The sequence below is a fragment of the Moschus berezovskii genome, chromosome 2 (genome assembly GCF_049115385.1).
Source record: "Moschus berezovskii isolate FMDL1 chromosome 2, NW_MosBer_1.0, whole genome shotgun sequence".
Classification (NCBI taxonomy): domain Eukaryota; kingdom Metazoa; phylum Chordata; class Mammalia; order Artiodactyla; family Moschidae; genus Moschus; species Moschus berezovskii.
In genome coordinates, this window is record NC_142461.1 from 93,715,536 (window position 1) to 93,735,409 (window position 19,874).

General features: G+C 39.1%; 1 protein-coding gene across 17 annotated transcripts in view; it reads right to left on the reverse strand.

The window, feature by feature from the left end:
- Window positions 1-19,874, reverse strand: part of NEB (nebulin) — a 216,973-nt gene that overhangs the window by 152,938 nt on the left and 44,161 nt on the right. For all 17 annotated transcript variants that reach the window (XM_055398670.2, XM_055398685.2, XM_055398684.2 and 14 more), the window contains exons 30-42: window positions 19,331-19,429; window positions 18,455-18,559; window positions 18,261-18,368; window positions 16,139-16,450; window positions 15,829-16,035; window positions 12,977-13,081; window positions 11,949-12,056; window positions 7,424-7,735; window positions 6,253-6,459; window positions 4,340-4,444; window positions 2,756-2,863; window positions 1,010-1,321; window positions 281-487 (exon numbers count right to left, since the gene is read on the reverse strand). In XM_055398670.2, coding sequence (XP_055254645.2) covers window positions 281-487; window positions 1,010-1,321; window positions 2,756-2,863; window positions 4,340-4,444; window positions 6,253-6,459; window positions 7,424-7,735; window positions 11,949-12,056; window positions 12,977-13,081; window positions 15,829-16,035; window positions 16,139-16,450; window positions 18,261-18,368; window positions 18,455-18,559; window positions 19,331-19,429 — 2,295 coding nt within the window. The remainder of the gene's footprint in view (window positions 1-280; window positions 488-1,009; window positions 1,322-2,755; window positions 2,864-4,339; window positions 4,445-6,252; window positions 6,460-7,423; window positions 7,736-11,948; window positions 12,057-12,976; window positions 13,082-15,828; window positions 16,036-16,138; window positions 16,451-18,260; window positions 18,369-18,454; window positions 18,560-19,330; window positions 19,430-19,874) is intronic.

The following is a 19,874-nucleotide window of genomic DNA, read 5'->3' on the forward strand; positions in this document are numbered from 1 at the left end:
CTCTTTCTACTGAAACAAATGCCTTCCTGCCCCAACCACACACTACATGGGGTTTTGTGGTTCCATCGCACACTCAGTGTGGTGTTGACAGACAGCCTGGGGTCAGTATAAGTTGGAGCTCTCTAGATACAACAGAGGTTATAGACTACCCCCTCCCGCCACCATGGCCATGATCATCAGAAAGATGAAAACGCTGATAGAGGTCAAAGTGGTGATGCCCGGTTCAATGGCCTGAGCACTGCGGGAGTTCTGAGGCTGAGACCAGCAGGTGAGTTCTTACCTTGTCCATAATCAGTTTGTTACTTTTGTTTAGTGCTTGCTCCATTGTGTCCATGGCGTATGTGAACTTCAGCTTCTCGGGGTGCTGGCGGTACTTCTTCTCACTGAGAATCTCTCCTGCTTTCTTTGCCTTCTCTGTCTCCAGTGACTCTAATGGCATCCAGCCAATCCCTTTCATCCAGTTGGTGAAGTCAGATTTGTACAGGTTCTTTACAAGGAAAAAGGAAATTTCATTGCAGAAAGAGTCAAAGCTTGGGTTTCTTTAGACAGATTATTTGCCCATTAAAAAAAAAAAAAGGATGGGGGATAGGGAGAATAGCCTGTATTTTATTCCCTACCATTCTTCAGAGAAAGAAATTAATTATAAAAGTAATGTATTCATGGTGGTTTTGAACAGACAATCCTGACATAATCCCTTTAAAAATTTAAATTTCTTGGGGAAAGTTAACAAAATTTTACATTAGAAGGAATATTATATAGCATCCATTTGGACCTTAGTCTTTCACAGAATACATCATATACTAGGTCTGACATCCGAAGTTTAAAAATATGTGTGTAATAACCAAAGAAAACTATATATATATACAGTTCAAATGAGTAAAATCCTAAAACCTCCAATTCTGGAGAGGATCCCTAATTACAGTGAGTCCAACCAGGTTTAGGATGGAGTGAGCCACCAGTAGACATGGACAACTCATTCTATGCTGACAATCTGATGAATGCTACGTACATCACTCTGAATCTGCATCGCATTCCTGGAGTGCTCCACGTTCAAGGCATCGGGCAGCAGGGTGTAGTGGTGGAAGGGCTGTTTATAATTCATGTTGGTGGCAACCTCCTGAGATTTCTTGGCTGCTGTCACGCTGAGCATATCCAAAGGTGTGTGATACTTGGTCTTGCTGGCTTCATAGCCCTTTTTATACTCACGATCTGACTGCATTTTGGCTACATTCATGAAGTGAACCAGTTTAGGATCATCCTGAAGACTGCGAAATCCAATTTGTTTGCCTTTGGCTTTCTCGTAGGCCTCCTTATATTTGAACTATATAGAAAAGAAGGTCAGTTGGAAGCTTGATAGTGTCGACTGTAGAAAAGTGTTCAATTGAATTTATATCACAGATTAAGCAATAGACAAACTGCCTGAATCTATGTACATCTAAGTTTTTAGTATTTTTAAACAAACAACTACCAAAGTATTTCCAATGGATGGTCTTGGGATCTGCTCTGGGGATAATTAAAAATGGAATAAGTTACAGTTTATATCCAGATTAGTCATAAGTAGATTCTCTGAATATGCTCAAAGGTTCCTAAAAAGTTTATTAAGGATTTGGTGTACATAGTTTTTACTATGTTTCTTTGATTATTTTGTATTATCTTATTAAGTATTTGCATAATCCTGAGTAAATTTCAGCAAAGACATTATAAAAATTAGTATACTGGACTCCAATGAATAAGTTTCCTAGATGGCTCAGTGGTAAAGAATCTGCCTCCCAACGCAGAAGACCTGGGTTCAGTCTCTGGATTAGGAAGATCCCCTGGAGAAGGGAATAGCAACCCATTCCAGTATTCTTGCCTGGGAAATCCCATGGACAGAGCAACCTGGTGGGCTACAGTCCATGGGGTCGCTAAGAGTTGGACACAACTTAGCAACTGAGCACATATTTGCATAATCCTGAGTAAATTTCAGAAAAAAACATTATAAAAACCAGCATACTAGACTCCAAATGAATTTGTTTCTACTATATCAAGGTATATCAATTCATACAGAAAATAAAAATTTGTAAAAAGTAAATTAAGTAAGTATAAAACTTATGACAGAAAACTAAAATACTGTCATTTAATCTATAATTCTTCCTGGTTTTCCAGAAGTCACCAGATTTTTTTCTTGATGGAAATTATAAAATATTGTATTCTTTTAAAATACTGGGAGACTTTTTTGATTTAGTGATATTTCAGTATCAGTTCAGTTCAGTTCAGTCGCTCAGTCGTGTCCGACTCTCCGCGACCCCATGAATCACAGCACACCAGGCCTCCCTGTCCATCACCAACTCCTGGAGTACACTCAAACTCATGTCCACAGAGTCGGTGATGCCATCCAGCCATCTCATTCTCTGTCGTCCCCTTCTCCTCCCGCTCCCAACCTTTCCCAGCATCAGAGTCTTTTCCAGTGAGTCAACTCGTCGCATAAGGTTTTTTCTTAACAAAATCCAAATAAAAAGCAGTTTTCACATTCATAATAATAATAATGAGAATTTCAAGTATTTCAGAGTTTAAAAAAGGCCTATCCTTGGTAACTGAATTGAGCTTTTAAATATTTTTAAGTGAAGCAAGATAAAAAAATTGGTACATAAGATATTAGGAAATATTTTTATATTACAACCTTTTTTTGCTTTCTAATATAGCTCATATAACCTCATACACCATGTAAAGATTTGTAAAATACAAAGAAACCTTACTACTTTCAAATTAGACTTACATCGCTAGCAATATTCCTTGAACTTTTTGCAGCAACAATGGGAATGGCATCTGGTCTCAAATCATAGCCCTTAGCAAGGGTTTTCTTCCAATCTGCTTTATAATGAGACTTGGAAAAAAGGAAATATTATTTTAATATTTGACATAATTAAAAGAAAAATTAAACAGGATGCCCAAATCTTCATAATATATCCCTTTCTATTAAAAAATTGAGTTAGGGCTCTTTGATCATCTTTTAGGTATCTATTAGATTCTTTTTAAAAAATATATCAGTTAACTATATACACAGTATGATCTCAACTGCTGTAAAAAATGTATATGTTTGTATAAAAAACCAATGGAAAGGTAATGCTTTGAATGTGGGATAACAATACTAATTTTTTCATAATTTTCTATACTTTTCAATTTTCCTATAATAAGCATGTAATGCTTTTATTTTCTTGTATTTTTTGTATGAAGCATTTTAAACTTACACAAAGATGTGGATAGTAAAATAAAAAAATTCAGACATAGTATTACCCTGCTTTAATTAACCTTAATGTTTAAGTATTACTTATAAAAGTAGGAAAAAAGTTTTAAATAAACCAAAAGCATAAAAATGAGTACCTAAAGATTATTTGGAGATAAAAGAGAGTCTAAAATGTTAGGAAAATGACTAAGTCATCTTTTAAGAAATGAACAATTTTATACAGGTTTGATTATGTCTTTAAAGTAGAATTTACCAATTTGATTTAAAAGCAAAATGAAATAATTCATAATAGTATATTTAAACATCACCACTAATTAAGTATCCAAGAGAGATGCTAGTCACATACATTGTGGTGAGCATTTTTACAAGTTTAACAAACAGCCAAAAGTCAGAGATAGCAATACTTACAATTACTACAGATTGTGCACTCCTGATTTTCCAATCTGTTTGTCCCAATTTCCTTCACTTTTTAAAAAATGGAACACAGACTACTAGATTGATTTAACAGCTAATGAATCATAGCCCACAGCTGGAAAAAGTCTGCATTAAGTGAAATGAATGCTACCTTTAGCCTCATATTCTGTGATAAGAATCTAATCTGGAGACTACTGATTTGCCAATTGGTCCCCATACAAGAAGGGCAAGGAGAAAGTTAAGAAATAGGCTAAACCATCCAGCTTGGTAGGTAACAGGTTTAATAAACAAGGCAACTTAAATTAGCGAGTTTTGGGGGGCAGTCACAAGACAAACAGATCTTTGCAACTTCCCATGAGAGCCATACTAGTTTATTTAGGCCTCAACTAGATTCAGTCCAAGTGGTCTCAACAACACATTGGTCTCTCAAGGCTGCGTCCTTGAAAATGGCTCCCACTGTGGGAACAGTGGACAGAATGTACATTCCAAGGACAGGAGTGGGATAAGGAGCCTCCGATTGCCCGGGTCCAGCTCCAGGGTCACCCGATAGTCTCGTGCTCTCAATGATCTTCTCCAATAAAGACTCAAAGGGCCTACACTCAGTTGGCTCCCTCTAAAATTCTCAGTGCTGGAGTTACACAGAGCTGGAAAGGGGAGGCCCCTGTATGCAATACTAAGACAGGCACCCAGCCAAATACTCACATCACTCATGTTGAAGGCATTGACCTTGGCTTGAATAAATTGGGGCACATCGGGGTCCATGGTGTACTTGTGCTTCACTTTCTCTCCCTCCACCTTGTAGTTCAACTAAAAGCAAAGGAGGCAGCATGCAAACTGTATTAGCAAACATAATGCAAGTTTCATCTAGCACACATTCCTTTAAAAAGGAAGACTATCATTTGTGTTTTTTCATTTACATGGCAATTAGCTACTCTATCATGCAGAGGGAGTGTTGATGGACATATTCGTTCACTCATTCCACCAATATTCATTGTACAATGGTGTGGGACAGTTGGCAGTGTGGTAGGTCCTGTGTTTAAAGTGTTCAAGTTTATTTAATAAATAAATAAAAGCTGACCTTGGAGTTTATAGTCCTGTACAGGAACCAGAATAAACACATAAACTGCAAGATGGAGCTAGAATTTGTGGTGTAAATAAAATAACTTTAGGAAAGAAACAAAGGGGGACATCAAAGGCTCTCTAGAAAGGTACCACTGATGCTCAAATGTGAAGAAAGGGGAAGGGCCTGGGCAGAAGAGGAGCATTCAGAGTCCTGGGTCTGGAAAGGCATGGCTAGCTTGTGAGACTGACGGTCACAGAGGGCTCTGAGGGGGTCCCAGGAGGATTAGACAGGAGGAGGGCAGGGCCACAGAGCTGAGGGCCTTTTCATTTCAACCAAGTTAACAAGTTTAGATTTTGAGTTCGAGGAGAAGTTACTAGATGGCTTTAAGTACGAGAAGGACATGATTCATGTTTTAAGACAGTCTTTTTGGTTGTCATGTGTGACCTCAGGCAGGGAGTCCAGATAATTGATTATTGTAGTTGTCCACGTGAGACAGATGGAGGCCGGACTAGGGCTGGTGGCAGCTGAAAGACGGAAGTGCTCCAAACAGCATGACTGAGAGAGTGGGGAGGTGACTCAGCAGATGCACTGGATACACGGGTTCACACAGCGAGGTGTCAGTGACGGCCAGGTTTCAAGCTTGAGTAACTAAGGAGATGTTGATGGCATTTACTGGGACAAGGAGTTCTTCATAAACTGAGCGTAGGGTTTTCCTAACTAACAGGAAAAACACAGTGAAAAGTGACACTTTGTCAGTATAAGAGAAGTTGTAAGAATCTACACCATTTAGTGCCACTAAAATTGAATTAATCTTGAAACACCTTTGGTAATGTGGGACTGGTCTAAGAAATAAAATCCACAGTTAACCGTCAAATCCAAGCCAAAGAATGCATTTCCCATCTTCAAATATCTGGGACCAAACACACATAATTTCTTCCCTCCTTTGTTTTCTACTTACCGCTCTCTTTCTGGTGGAGGTATTGTAACATGACTCTGAACTTATCAAATGAGGTAAAACACAGCATTGTTATTGGCCTCTGACTAAGAAAAAGGGTCCAGATAGACCTGAGCTTAGAAAGGAGACTCCAGATGACTCTGAAAGTAAACTCCTTCCCCCCTCCCTAGAGGCCTTTCTCAAAATATCAGGCTATGGTTTTCTTTTTGGGGCAAAAAGATTAAGATATTAATTAGCCTTCTTCTCATTTACCTAGCTAGAACTCTTGAAACTCAGAGCAATAAATATCTTGGGTTTGCAATTCAGACAAGGTCACAGATGATAATAGTGATAATTTCTTTCCACATCAATAATGTAGGGGTCTGCTTATGAATAACACAGACTCCAAAAATAAAGCAAACGTGGAACATCGTCCTTCTCTCCTCCCTGTTCTTCAAGTCTCAAGTTGCTTCAAAGGTAAAACCCTTTGAATTTAGCTCTGAAAGCAGCTCATTTACTAACACAGATGCATACTCACAGATTGAGTTAAGAAGGACGGTAGAGTAGCTGGTCATGGGGTTATTCACAGACAAAACCATATGAGGGGAAACCACTTACATCACTTAGCTGCTTTGTGTTGTGCTGAGCCAAAACCATGCTCATGGAATCAGGCACACTTGTGAACTTGATGGTATCTGGGTGCTGTCTGTACTTTTTCTCATTTAATGCATCGCCTGCTTTTTTGACCTTCTCAACTTCCAGAGAACCAATAGGAATCCATCCCATGCCCTTGAAGAAGTGGTTGTACTCATCTTTATATACATTCTGTAAGAGAGTAATCTCAGATGAGAAGATATCCTAGAGCACACTCAAGGGATGTTCTGGAAATCTGCAATTCTATCCAGGGCGAAGGAAGAGCAGCCTGTCAGCATGCTTGTTTCTACAGTGGCGCTCTTGGCTGTCTGCCACAGAGCTTCTTACCCAGAATTTGATCATAAGAAAAAGCAGTTCTGTCATTAGAGTGCATTATACATTCCAAGAGGGAATCCAGGACACATATTTCCACAGGTACTGCTTAAAAATGCTTCTTTTGACAATAAATTGGGCTTTCCCTTTGATTTCACTGAAAACTCCACAACTTTCGTATTTCACCCACACTGTCCACCTAGACCTCTCTATCTCAGTGTGAGAGAGACATTCTCATTGAGCAACAATAAATGAACACCATTTCTTCCTTTTACCGAGGACAATTTTTACAAAAACCTGGCCCCTGCAGCAGGAAATGCCCTGAATATTAAACACCTTATTCATATAGCTATCCATGAGTCATGCTGCAATCACAAAACCTTCCTGGTTCACTATAGATGACTCGCTATATAGAGACACATACATGGGAGTGTGACCTCGAATTAAAACAAACAAACTTTCCTGAATTCAGAAAGAATAGAGAATGCTCATATTCTGCATTGTACATATCACCACTGAAGCAGGCCCACCAGGAGCAACCATTCCCTCTTGTTGAGAACCAAGGTGGCTTATGTACTTAGTAGAATATGGCGCTATATTTGATCCATAAGTTAATAAAGATGTCAATGATTGTGATGAAAGCACAGAAAGCTAGTAAAACACAGCTTGCTTACCATGCCTTTCTTACTGTTTCAATCATGACTGTGTATTTTAGTGCATTTTTCAAATATCTTATTGTATTGCAAAGTCTAACTAAACTAGGAAGAAATGATTGCCCATTTATTACAAACATCTCTAGGTCTGCTATATTATATATACTCACATCACTCTGAATTTGATTCACATTCCTGATATGCTCAAGGCTCAGAGCATCAGGTAGGTATGTGTAATGATGTATCGGCTGCTTGTAGTTGACGTTGGTGGCAACATCCTGGGCCATCTTTGCAGCCGTAATGCTAACCATGTCCCCAGGAGTATGGTAGCTGGTCTTGGTGTTTTCATAGTTCTTCTTGTATTCACGATCAGACTGTAACTTTGCCACATTCATATAGTGGACCAGCTTGGGATCATCCTGGAGGCTTCTGAAACCCACTTGCTTTCCCTTTGCCTTCTCGTAAGCTTCCTTGTATTTATACTGCAGAGGAAGAATTTGGTTAGCGAAGTCCTAAGCACTGGGAACATTGGGTGCAGCAAGTATATTCACACACAAAAAATATTATCACTTTCTGAAAGACTACACAAGAAATGCATTCCACAACCTCTACCCAACACCCTCCAACCTGAGAAAGTTTAGAGTGAAAGCATTTATTTCCAGCAGTACTACATTATAAATGAGCGTCATGATAAATTCACGACCAGTTTCTTTTGTTATGAATTCTATAGATGATTTGCATGTTAAACTTCATATAAAGCCCACTGAGTTTTCATACTTAATATAAACATGACACATTCCAAAATGTAAGACCAATCTCTCTTGGTTTTCCAAGGATGTGAATTTTCCTAATCCAACATGTTAGTTCACATCACAGGATACTAGAAATACTTTTGTTTTCTATTCTGATTGGCCCAGTGGTAGGTATACAACAGGTGCAGAAGAAACTCTAAAGAACTCTATATGAAAGATGTTTATTCTCCTATCTCTTTGGGGTGGAGGATAGAAAACATTACTATGATGCCTCAGGTCAACTTCATATGGTTTTAAAAAACCCTCTCCTTTTTAAGTGGCATCAGCTTGGGCGCTGCATAAGCAAGTAAGAAGTTGGGCTTTCACCCAAACCCATTTCTCAGCAGCTATTCTCCAAGCTCACTGCTGAAGCGTGCAGATGAATTGAGGAACTGAAGAATGAGGGAGGAACCACTTCCCCTTCCCTGTTAGTAAAAACCAAACTACAAAAGCTCTGCTGTCTGAGGTCTCTCATGGCTAAAATTGGCAATGGGGTATAGATTAAGTTATACTCCAGGTAATAGATCAAAACCTCAATTTTTATGTACAAAAATTCAAATCTACCCAAACTCTGAAGATGCTCTGCTCCTGCCATTTAAGCACTGATTTAGAAACAAGAGTTTAGCAGGCAAAAGGATTACCAAGTGATTTCTAGACATATTAGAAAGAGTTCTATGTAAGGGCTAAAAAGAGGAATGATATTGTCATATTTTAGACTTTCACTTTCTCCTTAAACTAGATTTCATAGTAATGGGCAAACCTTTGAGGAACACATTTTCAGTACCAGCTCTGCATGGAAGGCTGTAGAATTTTTATACCCTATCTTCTACATGGTCTGTACTTGTGGCTTCTTTCTTTTCTTGTCTCAAACCAAAATTGCAGCCTCTTTGAAGTTTGGAGGAGAATAGATACATGTATATGTATGGCTGAGTCCCTTTACTGTTCACCTGGAACTACCACAACATTGTCTGTTAATCGGCTATCATCAGTTCATCAGTTAGTCGCTCAGTCGAGTCCGACTCTTTGCGACCCCATGAATCACAGCACGCCAGGCCTCCCTGTCCATCACCAACTCCCAGAGTTCACTCAAACTTATGTCCCTTGAGTCGGTGATGCCATCCAGCCATCTCATTCTCGGTCGTCCCCGTCTCATCCCACCTCCAATCCCTCCTAGCATCAGAGTCTTTACAGTGAGTCAACTTGTTGCATGAGGTGGCCAAGTATTGTAGTTTCAGCTTCAGCAGCAGTCCTTCCAAAGAACACCCAGGATTGATCTCCTTTACAATGGACTGGTTGGATCTCCTTGCAGTCCAAGGGACTCTCAAGAGTCTTCTCCAGCACCACAGTTCAAAAGCATCAATTCTTCGGCAATCAGCTTTCTTCACAGTCCAACTCTCACATCCATACATGACCACGGGGAAAACCACAGCCTTGATTAGACGGACCTTGGTTGGCAAAGTAATGTCTCTGCTTTTTAATATACTATCTAGGTTGGTCATAACTTTCCTTCCAAGGAGTAAGCATCTTTTAATTTCATGGCTGCAATCAGCATCTGCAGTGAGTTTGGAGCCCAAAAAAATAAAGTCTGAAACTGTTTACACTGTTTCCCCATTTATTTCCCATGAAGTGATGGAACCAGAGGCCATGATCTTCATTTTCTGAATGTTGAGCTTCAAGCCAAACTTTTCACTCTCCTCTTTCACTTTCATCAAGAGGGCTTTTTAGTTCCTTTTCACTTTCTGCCATAAGGTGGTGTCATCTGCATATCTGAGGTTATTGATATTTCTCCTAGCAATCTTGATTCCAGCTTGTGCTTCTTCCAGCCCAGCATTCCTCATGATGTACTCTGCATATAAGTTAAATAAACAGGGTGGCAATAAAATAAAATAAAAAAGGTGAAAACCTTGACGTACTCCTTTTCCTATTTGGAACCAGTCGGTTGTTCCATGTCCAGTTCTAACTGTTGCTTCCTGACTTGCATACAGGTTTCTCAAGAGGCAGGTCAGGTGGTCTGGTATTGCCATCTCTTTCAGAATGTCCCACAGTTTCTTGTGATCCACACAGTCAAAGGCTTTGGCATAGTCAATGAAGCAGAAATAGATGTTTTTCTGGAACTCTCTTGCTTTCTCCATGATCCAGCGGATGTTGGCAATTTGATCTCTGGTGCCTCTGCCTTTTCTAAAACCTGCTTGAACATCTGGGAGTTCACGGTTCACATATTGCTGAAGCCTGGCTTGGAGAATTTTGAGCATGACTTTACTAGCGTGTGAGATGAGTGCAATTGTGTGGTAGTTTGAGCATTCTTTGGCATTGCCTTTCTTTGGGATTGGAATGAAGACTGACCTTTTCCAGTCCTGTGGCCACTGCTGAGTTTTCCAAATTTGCTGGCATATTGAGTGCAGCACTTTCACAGCATCATCTTTCAGGATTTGAAATAGCTCAACTGGAATTCCATCACCTCCACTAGCTTTGTTTGTAGTGATGCTCTCTAAGGTCCACTTGCCTTCACATTCCAAGATGTTTGGCTCCAGGTGAGTGATCACGCCATCGTGATTATCTTCGTCGTGAAGATCTTTTTTGTACAGTTCTTCTGTGTATTCTTGCCACCTCTTCTAAGTATCTTCTGCTTCTGTTAGGTCCATACCATTTCTGTCCTTTATCGAGACCATCTTTGCATGAAATGTTCCCTTGGAATCTCTAATTTTCTTGAAGAGATCTCTTGTTTTTCCTATTCTGTTGTTTTCCTCTATTTCTTTGCATTGATCGCTGAGGAAGGCTTTCTTATCTCTCCTTGCTATTCTTTGGAACTCTGCATTCAGATGCTTATATCTTTCCTTTTCTCCTTTGCTTTTCACTTCTCTTCTTTTCACAGCTATTTGTAGGGCCTCCTCAGACAGCCATTTTGCTTTTTTGCATTTCTTTTCCATGGGGATGGTCTTGGTCCCTGTCTCCTGTACAATGTCACGAACCTCCGTCCAGAGTTCATCAGGCACTCTATCAGGTCTAGTCCCTTAAATCTATTTCTTACTTCCACTGTATAATCATAAGGGATTTGATTTAGGTCATATCTGAATGGTCTAGTGGTTTGCCCTATTTTCTTCAATTTAAGTCTGAATTTGGCAATAAGGAGTTCATGATCTGAGCCACAGTCAGCTCCTGGTCTTGTTTTTGCTAACTGTATAGAGCTTCTCCATCTTTGGCTGCAAAGAATATAATCAATCTGATTTCGGTGTGGACCATCTGGTGATGTTCATGTGTAGAGTCTTCTCTTGTGTTGTTGGAAGAGGTGTACCACAATACAAAATAAAAAGTTAAAAAAGAAACTGTAGCCACTGGAATAGGGCACAACAGTGAAATCAATGGGTGTGCATGCTTTTGGAAAATTTTGTTTTTCAATGATTGAAGAAATCAAGTGTATATTTTTTCTATTACAGATGAAATGGGTATCAGAATAGATGAAATAAATCAAAATTATATTCTAGAAAAGTGGGCTTTTCCCATTTGGTTTATAAAATCTATCCATTTTATCTAACATCTTCTTAACCTTCTTAATACAATTATAATGCAGGCAGTCATCTGAATTTAACGTGTTAGTGTCAGTCAGGGTGCTCTCCTTGAAAATAAATGTGAGCTGTGAGGGAAATGTGTCAGGGAAGGTAATTTGGGCTATGAATCAGAGGAGAAAGCTGCTTTCAGATTTATGACAGCTGTACCAAGTGGGGTCAACTGAAAAGAATCACAAATTATTGAAAAAGTGACAGGTTTTCAAAGCAGTATTTGTGGAGAATTTCAATGTCATTAATTCAACATATTGTTTTCAATGTGGTATCACTTTAACAAGGACCCATTTGATTACTTTTAAAAAATGCAATCCATCAATATTTCACCCAGAGTTTTTACTCACATCACTGGCAATGTTTCTCGATGCCTTGGCTGCAGTGATGGGTATAGCATCACCCAGCACATTGGTGCCCTTGGCTATTAAATCATGCCAGTCCCGTTTGTAACACACCTGGGAGGGAAAAGGAAAAAGACGTCGGCATGCTGTGGGGTAATTAGCCACAGTGATTCCCTGACAGCTGGGATCGTTTTGTTCTTTCCCAGAGAAGCTAGAAGAATCTCCTATAACACACACTGTTTTGAGAAGTCACGCTAATGGTAAATCAACTATATTTCAATTTTAAAAAAGTCACTTTAGCAAAATGTCATACTTTATACAGCATAAAATTATTAGACTCTGTACTAATTATTCACCCAAGTCTGGTTTAGGCACATATTGAAGAGGGATACTGGAGTGGATCCAGAGGAGAGTAATCAAGGTTCTAGAAACCACAGTATGTGAGGACCAACTGGAGAAAATGAAACTGTTCCATCTTATGAAAGAAAGAACTGTAGTTAGCTTTAAAAATTTTAGGGTTATTGGTTAAAAAGAAAAATCATTTATCCTTATTTTTCTGGAGGATTAAAAACTTCCTCCATGCGCAAAACTAGGAAAATGAGAGGAATAGGGGTTGAGGTCTAAACAAAGAAAAAGGTTATTCCCTAAGAGTTGTCCTAGTACATGCTGGCTCAGTAGTAAAGAATCTGCCCACAATTCAAGAGACACTGGTTCAATCCCTGAGTGGGGAAGATTCCCTGGAGAAAGAAATGGCAACCCACTCCAGTATTCTGGCCTGGAAAATCCCATGGACAGAGGAGCCTGGTGGGCTATAGTCCGTGTGGTCGCAAGAGTTGGACACTACTTAGCAACTAAACCACCACCACCACACTTGAAAAGGCCGACTCAAGAAGTTCAGAACAATCATTATGAGGTATGATCTAACGGGGTTACAGAGAAAATTGACCTAAATTGTCAAGGCCTTGTCATACTCTAAAATTCTATTATTTTATTATCAGGTCTGGATTTCACACCCCACCAAAAACCATACTTACATCACTTAAATTGTAAGCATTGCACTTGGCCTGAAGAAACTGAGGAAGATCAGGACTCATCGTATATTTATGTTTCACATCTTCTCCTTTAGCTTTGTATAAGATCTGCAACACATAGTCACAAAAATAAAATGCATTATGGATGGTACAAAAAGGAAAATATATTAATCACATGCTTAAAGGAGTTTTTCTTGGCATAATCTCCCAGTATTTCTATTGTTTAAAATGATCAAAGGCATCGTCCTATTTTAAGAAACTCAAGATCTTGATATCTTAAGGAAAACACAACAGCCTCTGTATTGGAGAGAAAAAAATCCTAAGAAAATTGAAATCTTTGCTTGACAAAAATGAATAAAAAATGAGTTCAAATGTGAAATCCTAATATGAATAAAACAATTCACTGAAGCCAGAAAAAAGTCATTTTTTTGTTAGTAGAGTTAGTAGTTCTTACAGTCTTGTGTTTTGTTCATTTGTTTTTTATTGTTAGAAAAAGTTAGCTAGAATGAGTCAATTCTGCTAAAAAAAACTTTCTATTATAAATCATATCAGTAAGGCACATAATAATTTTCTCATAATGTAAAGGTGCTTACATGTAAATCTAGCATATGCAAAAGGTTTACCACTTCAAATTTGCCCTATTTTGTCATTTTAAAGATGTCTGAAAGACATCAAAATGTGTGGCGTAGGAATTGTACTGTGTCCTCCTCTTGATAATTTTTTAAAAATTGGTTAATTTCTAAAACTAAAACAGAACCAGAATCTCAAGCAGATTTTTCATCTCTTGATATCATTTATTGTATATACCTCCACTTCTTTAGCATGGAATAACATATGGAAACCGGTGTACATGTATCAGAAGTAAAATCTGAAATGACTAATATCTAAATGAATCCCCAAATACAAAATAATTCCTTGCAGAAATCTAAGAGCTATCTTCACTTCTTCCTCACTCCCTTTAGAAACCATCTCTACTCATTCTAAGAATCTCATTAATTTCACCTTCTAAACGTTTCATTTCCCACAGCTATTGCCTGAGTTAAGCCCAAATAAGGCTTCTGTTGAATTTCTGTAGCAACTTTCGAATTCTTCTCCTTGCCTCCAATATTTCCCCCTTCTCCAATATAACCTTGGCATTTTTTGCCAATTACTTTTATTTAAAAAAAAATTTTTTTATTAAAGAACATGCCTTTATATTTTTATTGGAGGCTAATTACAATATTATATTGGTTGATTTTGCCATACATTGACATGAATCCACCCCGGATGTACATGTGTTCCCCCTCCTGAACCCCCTTCCCACCTCCCTCCTCCCCAAATCCTCCCTCTGGGTCATCCCCGTGCACCAGCCCTGAGCATCCTGTATCACGCGTCGAACCTGGACTGGTGATTCGTTTCACATATGATAATATACAGGTTTCAATGCCATGCTCCCAAATCATCCCACCCTCACCCTCTCCCCACAGAGTCCAAGAGACTGTTCTATACATCTGTGTCTCTTTTGCTGTCTTGTATACAGGGTTAAGGTTACTCTCTTTCTAAATTCCATATGTATGCGTTAGTATACTGTATTGATGTTTTTCTTTCTGGCTTACTTCACTCTGTATAATAAGCTTCAGTTTCATCCACCTCATTAGAACTGATTCAAATGCATTCTTTTTAATGGCTGAGTAATACTCCATTGTGTATATGTACCAAAGCTTTCTTATCCATTCGTCTGCAGATGGACATCTAGGTTGCTTCCATGTCCTGGCTATTATAAACAGTGCTGCAATGAACATTGGAGTACATGTGTCTCTTTCAATTCTGGTTTCCTTGGTGTGTATTCCCTGCCAATTACTTTTAAAACACAGATCTCATTATAGAACTCCATGGATTAAACATCTTCAGAACTTCTTGTTACCTACTCACTGAAGTCCAGACTATGAATTAGCATGCAAGACCTTCAATAATTGGCTATAATCCTGCATTCTCCATCCTTCACTGTCCTTCCATTCACTAGTTCTTGACAGTCATGTTTTTCGTTTTGCCAGGAAAGTGGCATTTCTTATTTGCCAGAAAGGCTCTGGCAAGGAGTTGCCCTCTCCCCTCGTACCTACTTGGCACCTGCCTCTCCTGTGACATTTGTCTCTCTGTATGGTGATGCTGTTTCTATCCTTGCTTCTGTCTTATACTCTTGTCCTGTATTTGTTTTATCCTACATCCTACTCATCCTCATCTATCTTTATATCATCAGCACATAATACAGTGGAAAGTAGTCAAAAACATTCATTCATTGAATTAATGAGTGAGTGCTTTTGATGTCCCTTTATTACTCTTCTATACACCAAAATTTCCTTTAGATCTATCTTTATCCAGAGCATATACATTGTTTATGGACAGGCAGGCAAACAATTTACTAATCTCCACCAAGACATAAGTAAAGTCTAATAATTGTGTATGATGAATTCTGAGGTGCAAAATCAACTACTTGTGTGTTATTTCACTGTATTAATATTTTACATAGGAAAAGCAAATACAGAGATCTTTATATAGAATGGACTATGATGAATTTGCCACAATAAGATGTGGGGATTTAAGAATAGAATGTTTTGTACTGTGTCAAATTTATTCAATAACACAGAATTTCGAGACAGTTAAAACCAGAAGATGTTTTAAAAAGAAAGGAAAAAAGCAAAATAGAAAATGTTAGTATCCAAAGTAAAAATAATTATAATTATTATTTTTAAATAAAACAATAATTCTAAAAGGAACAGAATAAAATTTTCAAATTTGTCCAGAGAATAAAAATGGCGAGCTGATTTTTTTAAAGCCTCCCCCCCATCTGCTTGCAGGCTCAGCTTTGTTGTACTCACATCACTGACTTGCTGTGTGTTCTGTTTTGCCTGGACCATAACTGGGGAGTCCACGATGCTGGTAAATTTGAGGGTATCTGGATGCTGCCTGTACTTCTTTTCATTCAGGGCATCACCTGCTTTTTTAACTTTTTCTACCTCCAGACTGCCAATGGGTACCCAGCCTACGCCTTTCATCCAGTTGTTGTAGTCTTCCTTGTAGACATTCTACAGCGAAAGGGGAAGAGAGCAGTGAGTGCCCCAGGCAGTGGCTTCTCTCACAAGCTCCCACCTTAGAGGGAGACTGTCTTGAGGAGTAAACATCACTTACATCGCTCTGTATGTGCATCATGTTTTTAGACAACTCCAGGTCCATGGCGTCAGGCAGGTAGGTGTAGTGATGGAGTGAGTGCTTGTAGTTGACATTGCTGGCAACATCTTGAGCTTTCTTAGCTGCCAGAATGTTGACCATATCATGGGGCGTGTTGTGTTTCGTCTTTGTCTTCTCATAGTCTTTTTTATACTCCCGGTCTGACTGTATTTTGGCCACGTTCATATAATGAACCAGTTTAGGATCATCTTGGAGACTTTGGAAGCCAACCATTTTCCCTTTGGCTTTTTCATAATCTTTTTTGTATTGGACCTATTGGGAAAAAAAGGTGGGTATATTTTTTAAGTGAGGAAGATTTTACTGATCGTTGAGACCGTGATTTGAAGCAACTGAGTTCCCCAGAAATTATTTTCATAACCAAACAATTTGATATTGGCCTCTATATATTTGAAATGTAGCCTGTTAAAATTAAAATGCTAGTCCATTGGTTGCCTGTAGTTGTTTCTGCCACCCAAGAAAGGTTGGGGTGGGGATGTTACTATAATCCATATCAGTGACAAAGTAAAACAAGTTCTTTTCCACTTCAACAGTGATAGAAACTAATGAAACTTTAAATATTTGGACTCCTCTGGTGGCTTATACCATATGAACCACCAAGGAAGCCCAAATATTTCACAATCTCCACCAATTATAGTATGCTTCTAAAACCAAATACTTGGCTATTTTAGTTGCAGTAGTAGAAGAATTTTACTAGTAATAGTACAATTTTAACGAGTCTTTGCATATTCAAAAGGAGACCCAGAACAAGTAGTGTGCAACATTAACTGGCTCTGAATAATAAAATGGAGAGAACTGAGCTTCCTTGAGGAGACCAGGGAAGCAGCCCAGGAAGCTGAGAAGCCGAGACATGAGGGAAGGTTTGTGTGAATGTTGGGATGGGGTGGCTAGAAGGGAACACCACAGAGAAAGGGGATCAGTGAGAAGTCCTGGAACAGGGCTTTTAGGACATGGACTTCCATTATTCAATCTTGGTGTATTTACATTGGGGCAGTGTTAACTTCATATCAAACAATCAGTCAAGTTGTACTTGGAATTTGGAAGGATACTAAGCAGCACCAGCTGTGTTCCATCTCTGGATCATGCAGGGGAGAAGGAATAAGTCCAGGGAAGGAGAGCCCAGCTGAGCCAGAGCAAAACCATCCTGCGCAAATCAGGAGCCTGAAGTGGTCAGAAAAGGTAAAGCCTCAGGCAAGGAAGCAATGGTGGGGAGGGCATGCCACTTCCGGCAGGACAGCAGGAAAGGCCTTGAGGCCATTTTATTTAAATCTCACAGAGGAAGTGACTTCAATTTCCATCTGGATTGAAGTAAGATAGGAAAAGAAAAACAAGTCTTAACTTTAATGAAACCTGCTGCTGCTGCTGCTGCTAAGTCACTTCAGTCGTGTCCGACTCTGTGTGACCCCATAGACGGAAGCCCACCAGGCTCCCCCTTCCCCAGGATTCTCCAGGCAAGAAAACTGGAGTGGGTTGCCATTTCCTTCTCCAATGTGTGAAAGTGAAAAGTGAAAGTGAAGTCACTCAGTCGTGTCCGACCCTTAGCGACCCCACGGACTGCAGCCTACCAGGCTCCTCCATCCATGGGATTTTCTAGGCAAGAGTACTGGAGTGGGTTGCCATTGCCTTCTCCGTAATGAAACCTAATAACTGACTATTAGGGGCTCCAACACTGGAAGTCCATTCATCAGTCTGTAGAAGCAAAGAAGTAAAAAGAGAGGTACGGGAAAGAGAGAACTCATAGAAATTAAGCAAGTTTTGAGATAAAAGTTTACCATCAGGAGGTTATGATGATGTAAACAGCAAGTAACTTCTTTATATCTATCAGAGGAATGACATGAATTTGTGGATTAAAGAAGAGAATAGGGGGCTTGATTAGAACAGATAAGTCAAGGTTATACAAATCCTTACCCCCAAGAAAATTCAGATCTGTTTAGAGAACTTCCCTTCCCGAATAGTTTCAGCCTGGCTTACTCCAAGTCAGGGACAGCAGACGTGGTAACTTGGGTAACAAGCCCACCAGCCCACATTTTCAGGTTACACACAGGAGACCACCAGCTAGACTTACGTCACTTGCCGCCTGCCTGGCTGCTTTGGCAGCTTTGATGGGAATCGCATCAATTCTCAGGTCATATCCCTTCTTGCTCAAATCTTTCAAGTCTGCTTTGTACATATTCTGTAAGAAAAATACCATTTGAAGATAACTCAGACCACATGCAGAAAGGCTTAACCCCCCATGAGCAGCTGAAAACACGTGCACACCTCACTGATATTGTAGGCATTGACTTTAGCCTGAATGAACTGAGGCAGGTCCGCTGGCAGACTGTACTTGTGAATAACTTCCTCTCCTTTGGCCTTGTAGGCAACCTGAAAGGGAATAAAAAGCAAAAACAAACGAATAAAGTACAGGAAAGTGTTTAATGGCACAGGAATATTTCTGAGCAGATCACATTGCATAGAGTTTTTAATGAAACACACACTCAAAGCCATCCCCATATTCACTTGAAAATATCTGTAGGCATTTAAGGTCTCCTAGGCTACTGCACAGGGTCTGATCTTAATGCCAGTTTAGCCTTGGCAAAAGTCCCTTGGTATGAGCTAAGAACCTTTAGATTGAGGCAGGGTACCTACCTAGGAGCCCAAGGAGGTGACCCAAAGTTAACCTCCAGACACTTTTTTGAGCATAGCAGAAGATAATAGGGTAGGATTCACCAACTACATATATTATACTTTGTGGCCAGTGAGTAACGGAACTTAGGGGTAGTTTTTACTAAGCATGATTTTTGTCTTAGCTCTGACTTAAAATAGTAACTCCTTCATATGATGTAGTATCTACATTCGCTTTCCTAATTTTCCTAGATACAGGTTTGTGTTTCAGGTTATCAAAGAAGTCCCTCTTACCTTGTCTTTGGAAAGCAACGTATAATTGTGCTAAAAAAAATTGTCAGCACAAAATACATAATCTTCTAAAGATATAAATAGGGTGTAATTTTATTAATGAAAAGCTGAGGGATTACACTGTTGCTCACATACTTGAGTCTCTTTAGATTGTATGATAAGTACAGGTGATCATTACATTTGGAATACACATATATTTGTATTAGTTAACATTTAAATACAGAGAGAATTAGCACTTACATCACTTCTCTGTGCCTGGTTAATCTTAGATTGTACTATAATTGGAGCATCTTCAATTGAAGTAAACTTGAGAGTATCTGGATGTTGGCGATATTTTTTCTGTTTGATGAATTAAAAAGAGGAAAAAGAATATTACTTTCACCAAAGGCTAATATGTATCAAAATCTCATAAATTCATTTTGGAAGGACAGTAATTTTTCCTGATTTTTAAAATGTAAAAATAGTAGATTCTTTGTTGGCTTGGGTGGGTGCAGGGGGAATGAATACAATACAAAAGCCAGCATTTAAAGAGATCATTTTAATTTTCAATTGTTTGGGGACAGTACAGAACCAATACACTTTCAGGAACTGACTTCACTCTCTTAATTTCTTGCTTATGATATGATAAAAGGCACTGTCAGCTCAGTAGGATCCTGAAACCTCACAGAGCTTTCTAAAGGATTAACAGAAAAGAGGCAAGGACAAGTGGAGTAGTTTTACATGACACTTAGAAGCTCTCCGTTCCGTTCCGTTCCGTCGCTCAGTCGTGTCCGACTCTATGCGA